This window comes from Ranitomeya imitator, chromosome 5 (assembly GCF_032444005.1).
Source record: "Ranitomeya imitator isolate aRanImi1 chromosome 5, aRanImi1.pri, whole genome shotgun sequence".
In the NCBI taxonomy this organism is placed as follows: domain Eukaryota; kingdom Metazoa; phylum Chordata; class Amphibia; order Anura; family Dendrobatidae; genus Ranitomeya; species Ranitomeya imitator.
The window spans coordinates 39,378,793-39,395,905 of NC_091286.1; the positions used below are offsets into that span (position 1 = coordinate 39,378,793).

At 42.4% G+C, this 17,113-nt stretch overlaps 1 protein-coding gene across 5 annotated transcripts in view; it reads left to right on the forward strand.

The window, feature by feature from the left end:
* EML4 (EMAP like 4) overlaps positions 1-16,748 on the forward strand; it is a 136,628-nt gene extending 119,880 nt beyond the window's left edge. For 4 of the 5 annotated variants that reach the window (XM_069768585.1, XM_069768586.1, XM_069768588.1 and 1 more), the window contains exons 15-24: positions 7,413-7,564; positions 8,057-8,182; positions 8,282-8,413; positions 10,410-10,477; positions 11,916-12,004; positions 12,473-12,570; positions 13,141-13,228; positions 13,607-13,705; positions 14,424-14,554; positions 14,753-16,200. In XM_069768585.1, the coding sequence (XP_069624686.1) occupies positions 7,413-7,564; positions 8,057-8,182; positions 8,282-8,413; positions 10,410-10,477; positions 11,916-12,004; positions 12,473-12,570; positions 13,141-13,228; positions 13,607-13,705; positions 14,424-14,554; positions 14,753-15,217 (1,448 nt within the window). In that variant the 3' untranslated portion in view covers positions 15,218-16,200. Of the gene's footprint in view, positions 1-7,412; positions 7,565-8,056; positions 8,183-8,281; positions 8,414-10,409; positions 10,478-11,915; positions 12,005-12,472; positions 12,571-13,140; positions 13,229-13,606; positions 13,706-14,423; positions 14,555-14,752 lie in introns of all 5 variants that reach the window. The other variant, XM_069768590.1, reaches the window with a different exon arrangement.
* Positions 16,749-17,113: the final 365 nt, after the last annotated feature.

A 17,113-nucleotide genomic window follows, 5' to 3' on the forward strand; every position in this document is an offset into this window, starting at 1 on the left:
TCAAAATGGGTCTTATGGGGAGCGCGTGAGCTCTCTCCACAGCAAACAAAGGAGTCAGGGTATCTTTGCCAAAGTTACCCTTATCCTTTTTCAAAGAAGTCATCCAGATAATTACCCTCAGCCTTTTCAGGAGCCCCAACCAGTCTGCTATTATTGCATATGATAGTTTTCTAGGTCGTCAGCCATGGCAATCTGTGCTGCAACTGCCTATGTGTGACTTCTTATCTCTCTCTGGACTGGCGGGAGAGCGTCTTCCACCTCACGAACTCTGCTTTCCACCGCTGTGGTTCGTTCTGCCCCTTTCTGCATGTCATGACATATTATAGAAATAGATTCTTGTATATGGCCGACTTGTCCCATCAGTGTATTGACAGTAAAGTTGCATTTATTAACTAGATTCAGGACATCTTGCAGGGAAGGAGAGTTTTTCCTGGGGAATTTCTTCAAGGATACAACTTTTTCCCTTCAGGAGCAGAAGTAGATCCATTATGCCCATGAGGGTTTACCCTTATCTCAGGGGAGGAGACGGTCTCCTTCTCCATAGATAATGCCATAAATCAGGATCCTTCACCAGATGTTCCCCTCATCCCCTGTGTAGCAGACACTGACCTCTTGAGCGAGGCACTATAGGATGGAGGCTCGTGGGCAAACTTCTCCAGCCACATCTCCTGTCACATCTGTCTCCACCTGCCGGCAGTGAGAGTGCCATCTTGGATTTTGGCTGGTGCTGCGTCTTCGTCTCCACCCTGCTTCATGACACTGCCACAGCCCACTCCCCAATGTTCAGGGACTTTAAGGAAGCTGGTGAGTCTATTGCTGGTCTGTTCCTCTGCCTCTGTGTCCTGTTCTGGAAAGGCACGTCTTGCCGGAAACACCGCTTGCCCTGTTTGGGGTGAGTGCCGCAAGATCTTGGGGAAGGCATGTCTTGCCGGTAACACCGCTTGCCCACGCCCCGATAGTGCAAGTATGTAGTAAAATGGACATGTCTGGAGTAGTGACAGTGCTCCTTTCAGGACAGCTGTACCTGAATGAGTTTGTATCATGTTGCAGGATGAGATGAATAATGCTTTTATGGGTCGTGGCAAAATAAGTTGTTGCAAATCAGTTTTACTTAATTTATAGAATAATAGACCACCCAGGGACAGATGGAACAATTACGCACCATACTGCAATGCTAAGGCCTAAAAGTATTAGCGCATTTCACATTGTTCCCCTGCCACCCAAAGCTCCAAGATCCCATAATCAGATAATAATCATATGTTGGCATTTGACCCGGTCAATCCCATTCTCATTATTACCGTTGACTTCCCCAATCTCCCTCACGATCTCCTCCTTACCACAAGAACATTTTGTCATTAGGATTTTGCCTCCAGACCACGTGTCATAAACGCAGAGTTTCTGCCTTATGAATGAGTGCTTGGGGCACAGAGGAACAGTCGGAGGAGGACCATTAGTCAGTTCCAGAGGAATTTTCTGAATGCCAGCGCTTCCTGTTTTTGCCGTGCAATCCCTAAAATCAAAAAGCCGTCGTACCCATCCCTGAGGTCTAGCATTTCTTCTCAAACTCCCAGGATTTCATTTTAATAATATAATCAAGAAATGGCAAACAGAGCACAAATCTATTGTTCCAAGAAATGAACACGAGCAGATGTGATGTCACACATTAATAAGGGGAAGGTTGCCTCAGTTTTGGGTCAGATGTCGAGCTCATGTTAATAGGTTTAGTGTGAATTCTGTAGAAATCAAGTGGACGGTGGGGACAAGTGTGTGCTAGTGTGGCCCCATTGTGTGCACTTTTGACAGGCAGTGTGTCTTATACAACGTGGTGTGCGAATTATGTAAAGCGAGCTGGTTGTGCACCACACTGCAGATCGTTGGGGAATTCAAGGCGTTATACACCACTTTTCAGTTCCACGTCAGGATATGATGATGCTTGGCTGTTCACAAAGTCTCATGGACGGCCAGCAGGTATGATGCACCTGCCCTAAAATAGACCACGCGTGATACCTACTAATGCCTGGCAAGGTGTTTCTTGGTGGTGTGTGAGCATGTTCCTACAGACTTGTTCACTGTGTGAGTAGCCCATGTGTTCCTGCCTGGCAAGGTAGTTGAGGGATGCCAAGTTAGTACGGCCTTGTGTCCAAATGTGGTTGGGAGCGACACTGAATCCTTCAGAGAATACTGCTTCTGACCGCCAATGGGGGATCTAATGGTTTAGCTTAAAGGTTGCTGGTAAAACCCAATATTTAAGAGATTCTCACCAAAACCATCCATCGATGGTGCATATGGTTGCTCATATGTACAGCACCATGGAATTAAGGGTGCTATATAAATAAATAATAATAAATATGGTTGGCATAGCGGTCTTTGTATTGCTTGGTCAGACATTAAATGGCCTGAGTGAGAAGTGGGACATACGGCAATTATATCATCGACGTGGTGGATTCAGTCTAAAAAGGGGTTGTTGTCTTTGCGTAAAACCCAGCTATGCATGGTCAGCTTACTTCAGAGTACTATTAATGAGTACTAATTGGTGTGTGAACAGCCAATGTTTCTAAACATTGCCACTCTACCTTCTGTGAAACTACAATTACTGCTTTTCCAGGCCCCCTCACGTGGTTAGAGCATGGTGGAAGTATAATTTTGCATCTGCCGGCACCTCCTGAGCCATGACGGTTAGCTCTCGGAGTGTCTCTCACCAATCCAGTATTGAAGCCCTTCTCCACAAAGCACATTTTTATTTTAAGAAGCTACAGCTATAATTATAGTTTGCCTTTAACCTTCTAGTTTTTAACTGCTTTTTTCCCTCTATTTTATTAGTTCTAACCTTAGGGTTAAAAGTGTAAAAGCAGCTCTTGGTAATGGATGAAGACAGTTATGCACATGATTCAATACTACTTTGACTTATTACCTGTTCCGCTTGTCAGTGGACGCTACCTTTGCAGCACGAAGCAGACCATGACAAACTCCTCTTGATTGGTGCTCGCTACGTAGGCAGCGCTGGCGGGCACTCTGGTCACAATTTTGCGCCCGTGTGCCCTTATTCCTCAACGCTATGCAACTGCTGCACAGAACTGAAATACTGATTAAAGCTGATCAGCGGGGGGATCCGTAGAGGGGAGATCAGTGGTAATTATCCAAAGTGATCAGCCCCTTTTATGTCTGACTCTACTTAATGATGCAGATATGTATCTTAAATGAGCAAGTCTTTCCACCTATTCTCCTTTCAAATCTACTGATAAACTGAAACAATTTTGTGAGGGGAATAAAAATAACAAAACCAAAATACAGATGTGTGAACACCCTCTTGTAATTGGGGATGTGATTGTGTTGATGATTAGTCAATCAAATTTACACTCCTGTAACATAAGTCAGTACATGGCTGCCATCACTTATAGTGATTAACACTGCATAAACTTCAGCTGTCCTAGTAGGATTTTGCTGACATTTCATTAGATACATTTTACAGCAAAAACCACTGTCCATAAACAGCTTACAACATAGCAAAGGGATCTCCTTGTTACGTTGTCAGTCAGGAGAAGAGTACAAAAAAAATCATTAGATATACTGTGAAGACGTAATCAAGAAGTGTCTTAAGGCTGTGTGCACACGATGCAGATTTAGTGCAGATCTACTGCGTTTTTTTTCTGAGCAGAAACGCTGCAGATCTGCTCTGTGATTTACAGTACAATGTAAATCAATGTGAAAAAAAAAAAAGCTGTGCACATGGTGCAGAAAAATCAGTGCAGAAACGCTGCAGATTTCAAAGAAGTGCATGTCACTACTTTTGTGCAGATCTGCAAAATTTCTGCACCCCTCCATTAATAGAAATCCGCAGTGGTAAAAACTGCACAAAATCCGCATCAACTCCACACAAAAAAACGCACAAAAACCGCAGCAAATCCGCAGCTACGGATTCTGCCAGGAGATGCAAATTTTGTGCAGAAAATTCTGCACCTCTTTTTTCACGTGTGCACATAGCCTAAATCTGACCCAGTACTTGACCATCCTTAGTTCTGTACATTCCTCTCAAATTGATAGAAAAAAAAATTAATCTGGCAGGCTGCCAAGAAGCCCTACCGCAACAGGAGCTGCAGGAGATTCAGGCAAGTACAGAATGCGCACTGCATGTGACAACAATCTCCCATATTCTTCATATGTCTGGCATATGGGGTAGGGTGGCAAGACAGAAGCCTTTTCTTACGAAGAAAAACATCCAAGCCCAGCTATGTTTTGCCAAAACCTACGTCGTCTGCCGATAACGTGGGAAAGCATGTTATGGTCTTATGAGATCAAGGTTGAATTTTTTTACCATAATTCCAAAACATATATTTGGCACAAAGCCAACCACTGCGCATCACTAAAAGGGCACCATACCCACAGTGAAGCATGGTGGAGGCAGCATTATGCTTTGCGGCTGTTTTTCTACACCTGTAATGGGGGCTTTAGTCAAGTAAAGGGGAATTGAGAAAAGTTCAAAATATCAGTAAATTTTGCAACAAAATCTTCAGGCTTCTGCTAGATGAGGAATTTCACGTTCTCATCACAACAACGGACCTATTGACCTCCAAACTAACAATAGAATGATTTGGCTAGAAGATCAAATTTGTGGAATGGCCCAACCCTGAATCCAGCTGAAAATCTGTGGGTGACCTGAAGAGGGCACTATACAGAGGAGATGCCCCCGCAATCTAATGGATTTGGAACTACTGCAAGGAAAACTGGTCTAAAGGTACCGTCACACTCAGCAACTTTCCAACGATCACGACCAGCGATACGACCTGGCCGTGATCGTTGGAAAGCCCTTGTGTGGTCGCTGGAGAGCTGTCACACAGACAGCTCTCCAGCGACCAACGATGCCGAAGTCCCCGGGTAACCAGGGTAAACATCGGGTTACTAAGCGCAGGGCCGCACTTAGTAACCCGATGTTTACCCTGGTTACCATTGTAAATGTGGGGGGAAAAAAAAGCACTACATCCTTACATTCCGGTGCCTGTCACGTCCCCTGCGTCCGCTTCCCTGCACTCCTCCTGCATCCTGTGTAAGGGCTGGCCGTAAAGCAGAGCGGTGACGTCACCGCTGTGCTCTGCTTTACAGCCGGGCGGCGCTGACACAGGATACAGGAGGAGTGCAGGGAAGCGGACGCCGGGGACGTGACAGGCACCGGAATGTGAGTGGTTTTTTTTTTTTTTTTTTTTTTTTTTTTTTACATTTACAGCGGCCCTGCGCTTAGTAACCCGATATTTACCCTGGTTACAAGTGAAGACATCGCTGGATCGGCGTCACACACGCCGATTCAGCGATGTCAGCGGGTGATCCAGAGACGATACAAGGTGCTGGCTTTCTAGCTCCGACCAGCGATGTCACAGCAGGATCCTGATCGCTGCTGCGTGTCAAACACAACGATATCGCTATCCAGGACGCTGCAACGTCACGGATCGCTATCGTTATCGTTGTTAAGTTGTTCAGTGTGAAGGTACCTTAAGATTGCTAATTCGAGATGTGCCGTGGCTGATGGATTCCTTCTCAAACAGACTTGATTACTGTCATAAATACAAAGGTCACTTCAATAAAGTATTAGTTTAAGGGTGTGCATATTTATACATTATTAAAAAAAAAAAAATTGTTTATTTTTCAATTGAATTGTACAAATTCTAGGCGACAGTAAATGTAGAAAAAGTTCTAAAATATTTCTTCTTGGTATTTATTTTTTTTTTTCATTGAAGAATACCTGGCATTTTTACAGGGTTGTGTAGATTTCTCTCCACTATATATATTTTGAATAGATAGTAAAGTTTATTATGAGTGAGTTATGGCCCCAAGCACGAGTTTACCCAGTACCTGGATTAATTATGAGTCATCCACAATATGTCAAATAAGCAATTGGAACTCTCCCAGTTATGGCTACCAAGTGAAACTGTTAAGATAAATTATTTTATTTTTTTTATTTTTTATTTTTTTTTGCCTGCAGCTGAACATCAGCGAGTTGTGGCAGTAAGGAAAAATGCTGTGCTGTGTTAGCATTAAAATATAATATAAAATTCCTTAGGGAGGTTGTATTGATATCCTGCTCTTTATGTTGCTTTGATCTTTTCCTCTGCGGAAGATATTGCTTCTCCTAAATCTCAGAATGAGTCCACTCGCCAGAAAAGCCAATCTGTGGACAGAACTTTTTCTATGTTTTTTTGTGCTAGTCTGGTTCTAATCTGACATTGTCTTTTTGACAATGCTGCAGTCAATCAATGAGCTCCATGGCTCGTGCCATTCACTCAGAGCTGCTGAGCTCGCTGATTGGCTGCAGTGGTATTAACGTGGCGTTTTCACTCCATACAATAACACATCGGGTGAGGGTGTGAAAATAAGTGTTTGTTTTTTGGGGGTTGTTTTTGTCTTAAGCTATAGCCAGGACTTTTCGGGAAACCAGAAAAATCCTTTTAAGGGAATCTGTCAGTAGGATCAACACTTCTAAGCCGTCTATATGGGCATGTAGGTCATAAAAAAATTAAATGCAATGATACCTTTTATATCTGCACTCTGAAGTTGTTTTCCAGAGAAATGCAAAAAAAAATTTTTTTAATCTGTAAATGAGCTGGTAAAATCTCTGGTGCAGAGCTGTGCCTGATATCAACTAACAGTACAGCAGAGCTGAGCTTTGTTGTGTTACAAATGCAACTGCCCTCTGAAAAATGGGCTTTTAAGTCACAAAATGTGAAATTAAGTTTAATTTTTTTGCCCCAGGTTTGTTTTATTTGTTTATTTGGGAATTGCCCCATAAAGGCTTGGCTACATTATCATTACCACTTGGCTTTGTTTTTTGGTAAGCTCTGCCTTGGATACATGCTCACCTGGCACAATCTCTGTGAGCACGCTTTAATGTATGTGGCTCTTCTTACAACCGACCGCTCTGCAGTGAGATCAGGAGAGCAGACCGTCAGTCATTACATGTCTCACACTGGTAATGCCTATTTCATTCCAAATAAGCTCTGGAGGCAGATTCTCAGGGAGATCTATGTCCGGCCCATAGATCTTAATATCTTTTTACATATTAATAAAAACATGGATTTCTCTGGAATAAAACATTAGATCACAGATACCAAGGTATCATTTTATTCACCCTCCTATGATCTGCACGCACATATAGACTGCTTAGGAGGGTTGATCCTACTGACAGATTCCCTTTCAACTATTAATGGATCGGTTTGCTTGTCTAGGAGATTTGATCCATGGCAGTGAATGAGACGTGTAGGTGGTTAGAAGTTGTCCGTGCTGACTGTAGTATTTGAAGGTTTTGTGTGTTTTAAAAAATATTAATTGTGTACATAAGGTGCATGGTGAGATTTTCTGGTGGTGCAACGTGTCCAGTAATATATTTTGAGTCCTGAGATTTTTATTTATTTATTTTTTTTTTTAAGGTGTCTACCAAATTAGCAAACAAATCAAAGCTCACGATGGCAGCGTGTTCACACTGTGCCAGATGAGGAACGGGATGATGCTTACTGGAGGCGGGAAGGACCGGAAAGTCATTCTGTGGGATCATAATCTCAACTCTGAGCGAGAGATTGAGGTAAGAGCGGTCGTCGCTACTGCTATCTGGTGGTTTGTATACATGCAGAGGGGAGGAGTGTGGGGCGCGGAGGGGAGGAGTGTGGGGCGCAGAGGGGAGGAGTGTGGGGCGCAGAGGGGAGGAGTGTGGGGCGCAGAGTTCAAATAGGATTTTGTTTTTGGCACTGACTTTCACGATGCACATCTTCCCCCAACTGCTGTGATCTGTGATGACCCGGTTAACCCTCCATAGATACTAGATTAGTAGTGATGGATCCCACAGACCATGTTACGCATGTGGCTGTCGAACCGCTGTGAGATATGCCGCCGTGGGGACTCTAACATATTAGTCGAGCAAGCCGATGATACTCTTAACACACGATGATGCTCAGATAACCTTATTCGAGCACGCTCGCTCATTACTAGTGGTGGAATAAATTTAATAAGGGAAAGCTGTATGGTACAGTTAAGACTAATTACCCTACCATTCACGCATTTATCAACCATCTTCTAGGTCCCTGATCAGTATGGCACCATCCGAGCTGTAGCAGAGGGCAAACTTGACCAGTTTCTAATAGGCACATCCAGGAACTTTATCCTGCGAGGAACCTTTAATGATGGCTTCCAGGTTGAAGTTCAGGTGAGTTCCAATTTTGTGCATCTGTTTTGTTAATTACCGTTTTTTTTTTCTCTCCTGTACCGAACTGATCAAATGTCTACTTGTAAAAACAATATGCAGGGTCACACAGATGAACTCTGGGGTCTGGCAACGCACCCCTTTAAGGATCTTCTCTTAACATGTGCCCAAGACAAGCAGGTCTGTCTATGGAACTCTGTCGACCACACGCTGGAGTGGACCCGACTGCTGGATGTAAGTAGATGTTAGGAGGAATAAACCTTAGTAACAGCCTCTTGATGGCATTCGCGGCTCTTTTAATTAATTGACCTGGAGCGATGTCATTGTCGTGGCGTGACGTTGTGCCCAGCCGGCTCATCAAATTAGGAGCCACAGATGGTGGCCGGTCAGAGATTGTTCGCCGGGCTCCCGTTCAGACGTGGCCGCTGGACCGAGTTGTGCGAATGGATTCTTGCCACCTCAAGAGCTTTATAACTTTCATTATCCCTGTGATAGTAATAAATGTGTGATTGTTGGGGACACCTGCCAATACTACAGCGGGGGTCCGAATTCCCAACTTGTCCTCCCTCAACTCTAGATTGAATAATCATTGTTGCATGTGACCTCTGCAACTCCATGCAAAGACTATGGGACCAAGATGATGGCAGAGTACAGCATCACGCCATCTGTCTGTCCTGTTAACACTGGATGGAATTTCAGCAGTGATCGCACAATGCTGTGTAATAATTGGGGATTGGGATCCTTATTCTGTTGATCGGTGGGACCCCTCAGTCATCAGACATTATTTTTTTTTTTCTCCTACGTCTCATTGGGGGACACAGCCCGTGGGTGTAGCTGCTGCCACTAGGAGGCTGACACTACGTGATACAGAGAAAGTTCTCTCCTCCCCTGCAGTATACACCCTCCTGCTGGCTCTCAGCTCCCCCCTGCAGTATACACCCTCCTGCTGGCTCTCGGCTCCTCCCCTGCAGTATACACCCTCCTGCTGGCTCTCAGCTCCTCCCCTGCAGTATACACCCTCCTGCTGGCTCTCAGCTCCTCCCCTGCAGTATACACCCTCCTGCTGGCTCTCGGCTCCTCCCCTGCAGTATACACCCTCCTGCTGGCTCTCGGCTCCTCCCCTGCAGTGTACACCCTCCTGCTGGCTCTCGGCTCCTCCCCTGCAGTATACACCCTCCTGCTGGCTCTCGGCTCCTCCCCTGCAGTATACACCCTCCTGCTGGCTCTCGGCTCCTCCCCTGCAGTATACACCCTCCTGCTGGCTCTCGGCTCCTCCCCTGCAGTATACACCCTCCTGCTGGCTCTCGGCTCCTCCTGCAGTACACACCCTCCTGCTGGCTCTCGGCTCCTCCCCTGCAGTATACACCCTCCTGCTGGCTCTCGGCTCCTCCCCTGCAGTATATACCCTCCTGCTGGCTCTCGGCTCCTCCCCTGCAGTATACACCTCCTGCTTTCTCTCAGCTCCTCCCCTGCAGTATACACCCTCCTGCTGGCTCCCAGCTAACCAGTTCGGTGCAAAAGCAGTAGGAGATCAATAACATATGAGCGTATAGCATATCACATCATATATATATGAGAGTATAGTATGTCAAATTCTAAAACAAGCACAAGCTAATAGGGTGGGAGCTGTGTCCCCCAATGATTGGCTCGGAGAAAAGGATTTTATGGTGAGTACACAAAAATCCCTATTTTTGTACTCTTCATATGTGCCGGTTATGAGAAATCTAGCATAGAAGCCATAACGCAAATCCTACTGAAAGTGCATTGTGGGCATGTCGGTGCAGTTGAAAGAAGCAATGTAAGTGCCTAGACACACCCCCATTGCACTTCCAGCCTGATTTACATATAGCTTCTTCTGGACGGTGATAACAAAAAAGGTATCATGGCGATTTGGAGGACAAACAAGCCCCTATATAGCCAAACCACTACTTCCATATCCAAAACGTGACTGGTTTCCTTTAACTTCTGATTTTTATAGGCCTGAGTGGAAAGACACCCTGTGGTCAGCTCATCAGTTTATCAAAATAGTCTACCCCTTTAAATCTTCCTCTTTCTAGGTAGCTCTGTCCTCTTATAAGATTATGGACTGCAGAATCATTGGATTACTTTATGCTGTCATTTGTTGTTCTTATTGCTTTCCTTTGGATTTAAGAAAATTAAAAAAAAAAATTGGATATCTTAACTTTTTTTTTTTTTTTTTAAACCTTTTTTATTTATTTTTTTTGTTCAGGAGCCTGGACACTGTGCGGACTTCCATCCCAGTGGAATAGTTGTAGCTATTGGAACTCATTCTGGGAGGTAAATCCTGAGATTTTAGTGGCTGTGAGAATGTACAGATAGATGATCAAGCAGCTCTGTAGAAAGATGATTGAGGGTCTGATGCCCCCATGGGACCCGAGAAAGGGGAGAGAGTGCAAAGTCTGTGTGAATGGAGCAATAGTGAGCATGTGCGACCACTTCTACAGACTGGTAGTGGTCGCACATGCTCAGTGCTGTTTTTTCACACACAACTTTCTCGTGAGTGGTGATGATTAGTGATCAGTGAGTGTGCTCGTTACTCCAGATTTCCGAGCATGCTCGGGTGTTCTCAGAGTATTTTGGGCGTGCTCGTAGATTTTTTGTCTCCGCAGCTGCATGATTTGCAGCTGTTAGACCACATGAACACATGCAGGGATTCCCTGTTTGTTAGGGATTCCCAACATGTATTCAGGCTGTCTAGCAGCCGCAAATCATGCATCTGCGGGAACTCTGACATAATCTATAAGCACGCCCAAGATACTCGGAGAACACCCGAGCATGCTCAGAAAACCCGAGTAACGGGCACACTCGCTCATCACTAGTGTTGAGCCCAGTGATCGTCCATTCGTATGTCATACATTTGTCACCAATCCTGTGAATAGATGATTTATGTTTATACCCGCTGATTAGACTTGCTGCTGGATCTAACAGATATGGCACCACCGGCACCAAAAGTCTCTTCACATTGTTTGGGCATCACATCATTAAGCCAAACAGGTTCCAGAAATGGCAGGGTTTACTTGTCTGTTCATTATCTGCCTAAGTTGGATGTATAGTATTGGAAATAGTATTGGAAATGGCTATATGTATACTGCCAAAATGCAACAAAACAATACTTTTTGCGTTCATGTATGGTAATAGATGTAAAGATGGATATGTACAGAGAATAGATGCTGAAACTACATAACAAACATGAAGTACTAATTACATTAGTGGTTTTTTTCTGGGACATACAGGGGTAAGAAGAAAGAAACAGCTTCTTTTGATATGCCAGTAAAATTAACCGTCCATGTTCTATAGTCCCAAAAGTAGATAACAAAGAATATACCATTCACAATAGAAGAGTTCACAGCTCACCTCATTCTCCTCTTTGATGAACACCTTACAGTAGATCACAAGATCCACCATTCACAATAGGTGATATCACAGCTCACCTCCTCCTCCTGTGCAATGACTGATAATACCTCTATATACAGTATACAACACAGGATCCACCATTCACAATAATAGGTGATATCACAGCTCACCTCCTCCTCCTGTACAATGACTGATAACACCTCTATGTACAGTAGATAGCACAGGATCCACCATTCACAATAGGTGATATCACAGCTCACCTCCTCCTCCTGTACAATGACTGATATAGCCGATGGTGATATGCGGAGGTAGGCACATGCAGTGCTGGAGCTCTTATCTTGCTATTCTGCTTATTTCTTAGATGGTTTGTCCTGGATGCAGAGACCAGAGATCTGGTTTCCATCCACACAGATGGTAACGAGCAGCTCTCGGTGATGCGATACTCGATCGGTGAGTGATTCCTGCGAGTAAATGATTGTTGACTGTAACATTGTGCTGGTCGCCATCTCCCTTTCGGCTGCACTCCCAGGACATTCGGACACTGAAGGACTACAGTATGTTCACGATGTGACATGAATGGAAGTTATCTGCCCTTCTGGAGTCTCTTGTCCCCCTGTCGATGCTTTATATGGCTTAAAGGGGTTTTCCAGTTTCAGAAATTCCCTGTCCCCCATCTGCAGTTTGTGTTAAAAGAAAAAACAAACAAACCTGTGCTTTACTTTCCCTCCCAGTGCCGAGTCTACGGTGCTGTTATCTTTGCCCATTGTCTACAGTACTGACATCACATAGACAGCACTGCAGACAATCACACCATGACTTCTAGATAGGTATAGGACTTACTGGAGGTGTATAAATGTACGGCTGACAGAATACAGATTTGTGCAGAATTGCTCCTGAGAGCCGGTTTTCCCCTTGCAGATGGAGCCCTGCTTGCGGTGGGTTCACACGATAACTTTATTTACCTCTACAATGTCTCAGAGAATGGAAGAAAATACAGCCGATACGGAAAGTGCTCTGTGAGTAGTGCGGATGAATTTTTAGTAAAAAAAAAAAAAATAAATAATTTGCCGTTAGCCTTCTATAGTCTGCGTAAGTTGTCGAAGAATCCAAGTAAGTCGGTGAGCTTGTTCTGATGATCTTACTGGAGAGTGTGTAACTCTTTTATGTCTTTTTTTCTTTCTGCTCCTCTTTGAAGGTTCATGATCTCAGACCACATCAAAGTTGCATGTGCAGGAAGGAAAAGAGCCTGTAGAGGCCAAACTGTGCACAATTTTTTTTTTTCTTTTATTGAAACCCATTTCCAAAAAACATTTTGAGCTCCGAATACTTGTGTTTGTATATGTATTTGGAGTTCAAAATGACTTTTGAAAATGGTTTTCCATAAATACAAAATTTTGTACAGTTTGGCTGTTACAGGCTTTTATTTCCTGCACATTCAACTTTGATGTGGTCTGAGATCATGTAATAGTCCAGGCAAATTGTCTATACTGTTATACCATATGCAGGATCCTAGGGGGGGATTCAATGACCACCAAGGTTACGGGCAGCGCTCTTACTATATATTTCTTTATTTTTTATGTTCACAGGGACATTCCAGTTACATTACACACCTCGACTGGTCCCCGGATAATAAATACATAATGTCAAACTCGGGAGATTATGAAATATTATACTGTAAGTAGTGCAAAGGGTGTTCTACATTCAATTAATAGAAGATGTGCTGGGTTCACACTGTGTCCATCACAGGATGTTCTCTAGACGCCAAACTCTGCCAGGCGGACCCTCCGTAACTACGACGGGTGTCTGGCAGGTTTCCAGTTGTTTGGTCGTCATTCTACTGACTTTGCGTCAGAAGCTCCAACTTAAGTCACAACTTGGCTTTAATAAAGTCTATGTCTCAATATGGAGCACAGGTTACTCGTATTCCATTTCCTGGGGAGGAGGAGTGCACGGGTGATGCGATTATCATTCCTTGTGAACAGTTCCCCTATCCCTATTACCACCTTACATAATGATTCTTTATTCTCTCTTGCTTTTTTCTTTTGCCTCCAGGGGACATTCCAAGTGGTTGTAAATTAATTCGGAATCGTTCAGACTGCAAAGACATCGACTGGGCGACGTACACCTGTGTGCTAGGATTTCATGTGTTTGGTCAGTAGCCCTACGTGGAGTAGACCGGAGTGTTAGATGTTCAGTTATGGTCCATTTAGAGGTTATATTCTACAACTGGGTAGAGCAGGAGGACAGGCGAGGGCTCGCAGAAAAACGGGAAGGTGCTGACCCCGGGTCTTTCTCAGCCCTTGCTTTATGCTGGATATTAGAGTAGACATGACATATGGAGATTGGAAGTTCTCGTTATTGGGAGTCCCGGTGCTCAAACCTGACTTGCTCAAGCTACAAAAAAAGGAGCCCTCACCCAGCCTCAGATCCCACAAAATGAAAATGTTACTTATCTTAGAAAATAGTGACATTAGCAAAAACTTCTTTTCATATAAATTTCGGAATTTTTTTTCAACACTTAAATAAAAAATAAACTATATGTGGTATATAGTGGAATTGCACTTTTTTTTTGCAATTTCACCGCACTTCCGATTCTATTTTTCTTTCCGATTTTCCAGTACAATATATGGTAAAATCAATGGTGTCTTTTCAAAAGTGCAACTCGTCCCACAAAATCAAGCGCTCACATGCCCATATTGATGGAAATGTTAAAAGGTTATGGCTCTTGGAAGAAGGGAAGGAAAAACAAAGTGAAAAATGACTAAGGCGAGAGGGGGTTAAATGGAAGATGGTAGTATTCCTGGCATTTAAGGAAAAATATTATATAAATATATATTATTTTTATAAAAATTGTTTTGTTCCCTTTTAGGCGTGTGGCCAGAAGGATCAGATGGCACAGATATTAACGCATTAGTCCGATCTCGCAACAGAAAGGTTATTGCTCTCGCTGATGACTTCTGCAAAGTCCACCTATTTCAGTATCCGTGCTCCAAACCAAAGGTAACGAGAATCCGCACCACTTAAAGATTAGTTTTACTGTTAATTACGTACAATTAAAGACAAAATACAGACTAAATAAAAATGTGTCCAGTGTACGGATACCTAGTCAATATTAAACCCACCTTCCTCATTTTTAACACCTGTAGAGCCCTAAGCTAAGACCTGGTCATGACTTCATTTTTGTTTTTTTGTTTTAAGGCTCCAAGTCACAAGTACAGTGCCCACAGCAGTCACGTAACCAATGTCAGCTTTACCCACAGCGACTGCCACCTAATTTCAACAGGAGGGAAGGACATGAGCATCATTCAGTGGAGACTGATAGAAAAGGTGTCGCTCGCCCAAACTGACAATGTAGTCGAAATAAATGCAGCCAACACGCCAACCGTAACCGAGAAGGTTGTGCAGGAAGTTACCGCTACCTCCGAGCCAAAAGCCGCAGACGAGGAAGTCACAGAAGCGGAAGAGTCTCCCGAGAGTCCAATACAAGATGCCGGAGAAGAAAATGCTGAAGAAGCAGAGTATCAAAACGAGGTTCAAAGTGAAGAAAGTAGTCAAGGAGCCGTGGAGGAAAATGGGCAAGAGGCCTCTAGTGAAATAAACGAGGAGTCAACGGATTCTCCTACCGTAGCAGAAACCCAGGGAGAAGATTCACCAGTGTCTTAACAGCGTCGTAGTTAACTTTTCCTTTTTTTTTTTTTTCTTGTACCTGGTGTGTGAGCTTTCGTTATGGGAAGAAGGGTTTAACTATCAGGAGACTATTTGGCTGCAATATGACACCATACTTGTGTGATGTAGGCTCCGGAAAAAAACTGTACACAAGATCCAATAAAAAGCCAAAGCTGGAAGATGGACGACAATGTAGATTATTGACTTAAGAACCGATGTCACGATGGTTTGTTGTACATAATTAATTTTTTTTGTTTGTTTTTTTTTAGGGTCAAACTGGGTCAATAAAATCTAAATATATATATAGATCTATAAATATATATTAAATAGAGAAGCAAACCTGATTTACTGAAGACCTATTTTACCAATGATACATTTACTAGGTGCATAAACACCAAAGGGTGATCCACTCTGGGTTATTTTTCAGGGTAAAAATCCTGGAGCCGCGCTCGACTTTTCGGAGCGACTTTGGTGGATGTTATGCAATTTTTATACTGTTTTAGATAACGTTTGCCATACCAAGTTTGCCCTAATTGCTGCTACCTACCTTTTTTTTTTTTTTTTTTTTTTTTACATTTTTTTAGGACTGTTTTTACTGCCTATATTTAGCAGCATATTTAAAAAGATCTTGCTTTATCCTCCTGACCAAGCAATATTTTTTTTTTTTCTTCTGTTCCTAATTTTTTATTTTTTTTTGCAATCCAAATTCACATTTTGCATGTCTGTTCACAAATGTGAAATAAGACCATTTGCATTTGGGAAATTGGGGGGACAAGTGGTGTTTGCAGTAGGATTATAATTTGATCACCCACTAATTTAAAAAAAAAAAAAAAATTCACGGTCACTGATAATGGTGCTTGGCATTTCTAAGTGATTTTTTTTTTCTTTTTTTATTAACTTCTAATGAAAACTTAAGTTTAGATTAGTTTTATAGTTGTTGTTGGGTTTTTTCTTTTTCTTTTTTTTTTTTTTTTTTTCAAGCGAATGCATTTCTCACACAGCCAAATCTCTTTATGGGAAATGTAAAAAAAAAAAAAAAAAAAAAAAAAAATGCATTTTCTTTGTGAATATTTAAAAAAAAAAAAAAAAAAAACTAACTTTTTGTTCATATCTTAGATGAGTTAATTATTTTTTTTTTTAATAAATGCACAAGTCTTAAGTGTGCAAGAGTTTACATCATTGCGCCATTCCAAAGTGCATCTAAAATGTCATTCCCTTCCAGTATCTTCTCAGGAGAATTGCTACAGATAAAGGGGTCATTAGAAGAGAACAAGGGGGCCGCCCTAAAGACATCACAGACGGAAACATATCTACAGTAAAATTATATGGCAAAACGTTTATGTATGTGTCTATAGATTTATATTTGTCTATCTCCATATATGTATGTGCATACGGGAGTATATACACATACATTTATCTAAAGATTTACACAGATGTATTCTCTTTGTTTACAGTGGTCCTGATTAGAAAAAAAAAAATTCTTCTGGTTTTGAAGAAAGTAAAAAAAAAAAAAAAAAAATTAAATAAATTCCAATTCCGAACAAGATGCGTCTTTACCATGTAATACCTATGAAAATTTTAAAAAAAAAGTTTTTCTTTTTAAGAAAAAATTAAAATTCGGCAATTTTTCAAATGGCGTGATAAACCCCGCAATTGTTCGGAAAGGAAAATAAATAAAAGTTGCTGTTACTGAGGAAGAATTAAGTTGGAGGCTTATGAAATGACAAGTATGCAAAAAGCCTCATCCGGAAATGTAACGACAACTACTGTTTGTTAGATATAAAAAAAATAAAATAAAAAGTAATATTAAATATGTGATTTATGGATGGAAAAGAGTTTTAAACTATGTAACTGTAGATGTTTTCAGGTTCAAAAATTGTGAATGAAATCTGA